The sequence below is a fragment of the Guillardia theta genome, assembly GCF_000315625.1.
Source record: "Guillardia theta CCMP2712 unplaced genomic scaffold GUITHscaffold_22, whole genome shotgun sequence".
Taxonomy (NCBI): Eukaryota; class Cryptophyceae; order Pyrenomonadales; family Geminigeraceae; genus Guillardia; species Guillardia theta.
Window position 1 is genome coordinate 247,182 of NW_005434652.1, and position 3,197 is coordinate 250,378.

Sequence of the window (3,197 nt, forward strand, 5' to 3'; positions counted from 1 at the left end):
CCTGTCGCACTCAGAAATGAGATATGATTTGTTGCGAACCCCTTCTCCTGTATCTTCACAATCCATGCTCATTTCAGGTGAGTTTTTCCTGTTGTATGATGATGATAATACATTTGATTTGCTCTGGTGTTGATATTGCTGCATGATATTTCTCATGTCTCTTTTCTTTCTGCATTGCAGATAATTGTTTTGTTGCTGCCTCTTATGATACGTGTGGAGCAGGTCCGAGCAAAAGTCACTTGCCCAGTCGTCCAATGTCTGCAACCCCAACATCAAAGACATCCTTGTCGTTTGCTGAAGTGAGATGAGAGCAAGTTCATCCTTCACTCATATCTCTGACATGATCTCTTTCCTTGACAAGAAACCGCTTCCTGAATGCTCAAGATATCTCAACAGTGCTGAGAAGCAGTGGATAACCGGCTACCTGACAGATCTCTCAAACTTCAAATCGGTGAAGCATCGGCTTTAGCCACGAGACCTGTTTGATATGAAAACTTGTGTGATTGTCTGGTGAACATTGCGATCAGTGTGCTCAAGATGTTATTCTTTGATGTTTGCTCTCTTTATTCAATCCTGCGTCACGTCATGGTGGGAGGCAAATGTTTCGCTGACGATGGATATGATTAGAACAAGAGATTGAATACTGAGTTTTAGATTTCACGATTGAAATGTACCTTTCAGATTTCAAGGTTCACCTTGTCGAAGCTGAATGAAGCGAAGGAGACCGCAAGGCTGAGAGCTGAGAAGGAGAAAGTGAAGCTTGCAGTGATAGTCGATCTTCTCTTCCGTTTTGCCAGAGTGCACGAAGACATTCACGGTGAGGAGCATCGAGATGCGCGTGAAGATGTTTTGTTGGAAGTGATCATGTGAAAATATTGTGCAGGAAGTGACCATGCATGGCAGGAGATTGCATGTCAACATTGGTGAAGGAGCTTGTAACATTCGTCTACACCAACAAAGATGCTGAAACTCTCGAGGCAATGGACAGAGATCCTGAAGAGGACAACAGACTCTACTACCTGTTCTCAGTCACTCCCATGTAATCCATCCATCGCTCCTCTCCTCTCCTCTTCACCTTGCTGAGAGATCGCGGCAGTGTGTCCGAGCTCCAGTCAATTCTTGAGAAGGATGACATCCTGATCGCCAGGTAAGAACTCAGCTGAGAAGGAAGAAGCTTGCTTCTCAGAAATCCTTTGCAGGTGTAAGAACGAGGTCGATAAGACGGTCAAGGCAGAGCGAGTGATGATTCAAGCACAAGCTGAGCTGAGCAGCAAGTTGAATATCATTCAAGTGAGCAGGGGACTGACAGTCGTCGTCCTTCCCATCTGCTCTCTCCTGTCTTCTTCCCCCTTCACCCTCGCATGCCCTCCCTCCCTCCTTCCCTACCTCCCTCTTACCTCCCTCTTACCTCCCTCCCTCTTACCTTCCTCCCCTCCCTTCCTCCCCTCCCTTCCTCCCTTCCTCCCTCCTTCCTTCCCTCCCTCCCTCCCTCCCTCCCTCCCTCCCTCCCTCCCTCCCTCCCTCCTTCGTCTCTCTCCCTTTCTCCTAACACGTACTCTGTTTGCCTGCCTCCCATCCCTCGCTTCTCCCTCCATCGCTTCCCTCTAAGTTTTGCGAGTCAGAGTCGCGAGATCGAGTTGACGGCAGAGGTCAGAAAGAACAATGAGCTGATGCTGCAGCTGGAGAAGATGACACAAAAGGTTGACGAAGAGAGGAGGAGGGTGGAGGGAGGAGGGAGGAGGGAGGAGGGAGGAGAAAGGAAGGGAGAGGAGGAGAGGGGAAGGAGGAGGAGGATGAGAAGAATGGAGGGTGGGAGAGAAGAGGAGGAAGAAGATGAGGAGGCAGGGATTGATGAAGCAAGGAATACTGACTGTTTTGCTTGTTCAGTGCTATGAACTCGAAATATTTCGTCAAAGATGCGAAGACTTGCAGTCTGTGGTATGTGTTGGAACCGAGGACAATTTTCTACTGTCATGTGGAAACGAGTCAATACCTCCACCTTTCGTCTTCACATTCTTCTTCCTCCTCTCAAACCTGCTCTTAATCCTGCTCCAACTCAAATGTCTGCTACTGCTCTTGCTCTCATTCCAACCTCCCTCCGTCAGCTTCCTCCTCCAAACTCCTTCCTTGTTCTTCCTCCCTCCTTGTCTGAACGTTCAACTTGCCTGTTCATGGCTCTGTTTCTTTTTGGTTTTTGTGACTCGAAAACTCAAGAATGAGGATCTGAGCAAAGACGTGAAGCTGATCCGAAAGCAAAGAGACGATCTCACCCGGGTGACTAAATCCATCCCTACCTCTTCCTTCCTCCTTCCACCTCCCACCTCCCACCTCCCACCTCCCACCTCCCTCCTCCCTCCTCCCTCCTCCCTCCTCCCTCCTCTTCTTTCCTCCGCATTGATCCTTTCTCCTTCTTCCCTCTCTCCTGCCGTTCCCAACCTGCCCTCCTTCTTCGATCATTCTTTCATCCTCTTTCACAGATATGCAGTCAGTCCTCTTCTAATCTTCCTCCCTCCTCTCCGTCCGTTTTCTCCTCCTGACGGCAAGTCAGCTCGCGCAGGAGCAGGCGGATGAAGTGAAAGCGCTGAGGGACGAGGTGGACATCTTTCAAGCTCGCGTTGCTCAGCTCAACAAGTTCGACCACTTGCGGGATACGCAAAGACGGTTCACGTCCTTGCTGTGGGCGACAAAGGTGAAAACCATGACAGTTTGAGGAGGAGGCAACTGGAAGTGGAGGAGGAACGTTGCGATGAGTTGTGAGGAGGAGGAGAGAGTGAGGAGGAGGAGAGGAAATTTGTTGTTCAATTCATTTCGGCAGATCTCAAAGCAGGGAGCTACCATCTCAGGAATGACTGCAGACATTGAAAAGCTGTGAGTGAGAATGGAGGGAAAGAATCAGATATCACCTCAGCTTCTGACAAGAACACGAACAGGAAAGCGGAAAAAGAGAATCTGCAACAACGACTGCAGGCCATTGAGACGATGAACGCAACTGCAAACCTGACTATCAAGGTCCTTTCCGCTTCTTTCTTCTTGACCACTTCCTACTCATATAACTTCACGTCTTTCCTTTCTACATCCCTGTCGTGTGCCGTTTTTCGTTCTCCCCTCCACCTCCTCCTACTCCTCCTCCTCAGCTCCTTCCTCCTCCTCCTCCTTAGCTCCTTCCTCCTCCTCCTCCTTAGCTCCTTCCTCCTCCT

The 3,197-nt window shown here is 49.5% G+C and overlaps 1 protein-coding gene across 1 annotated transcript; it reads left to right on the forward strand.

Moving 5' to 3' along the window:
* Window positions 1–304: 304 nt before the first annotated feature.
* Window positions 305–2,872, forward strand: GUITHDRAFT_105872 (hypothetical protein; the record flags this gene model as incomplete). The annotated part of the gene is made up of 10 exons (XM_005835191.1): window positions 305–451; window positions 682–817; window positions 904–1,039; window positions 1,097–1,147; window positions 1,200–1,290; window positions 1,623–1,700; window positions 1,888–1,938; window positions 2,215–2,274; window positions 2,549–2,689; window positions 2,816–2,872. The coding sequence occupies 10 exons, from the start codon at window positions 305–307 to the stop codon at window positions 2,870–2,872; spliced, it is 948 nt and encodes a 315-aa protein (XP_005835248.1).
* Window positions 2,873–3,197: the final 325 nt, after the last annotated feature.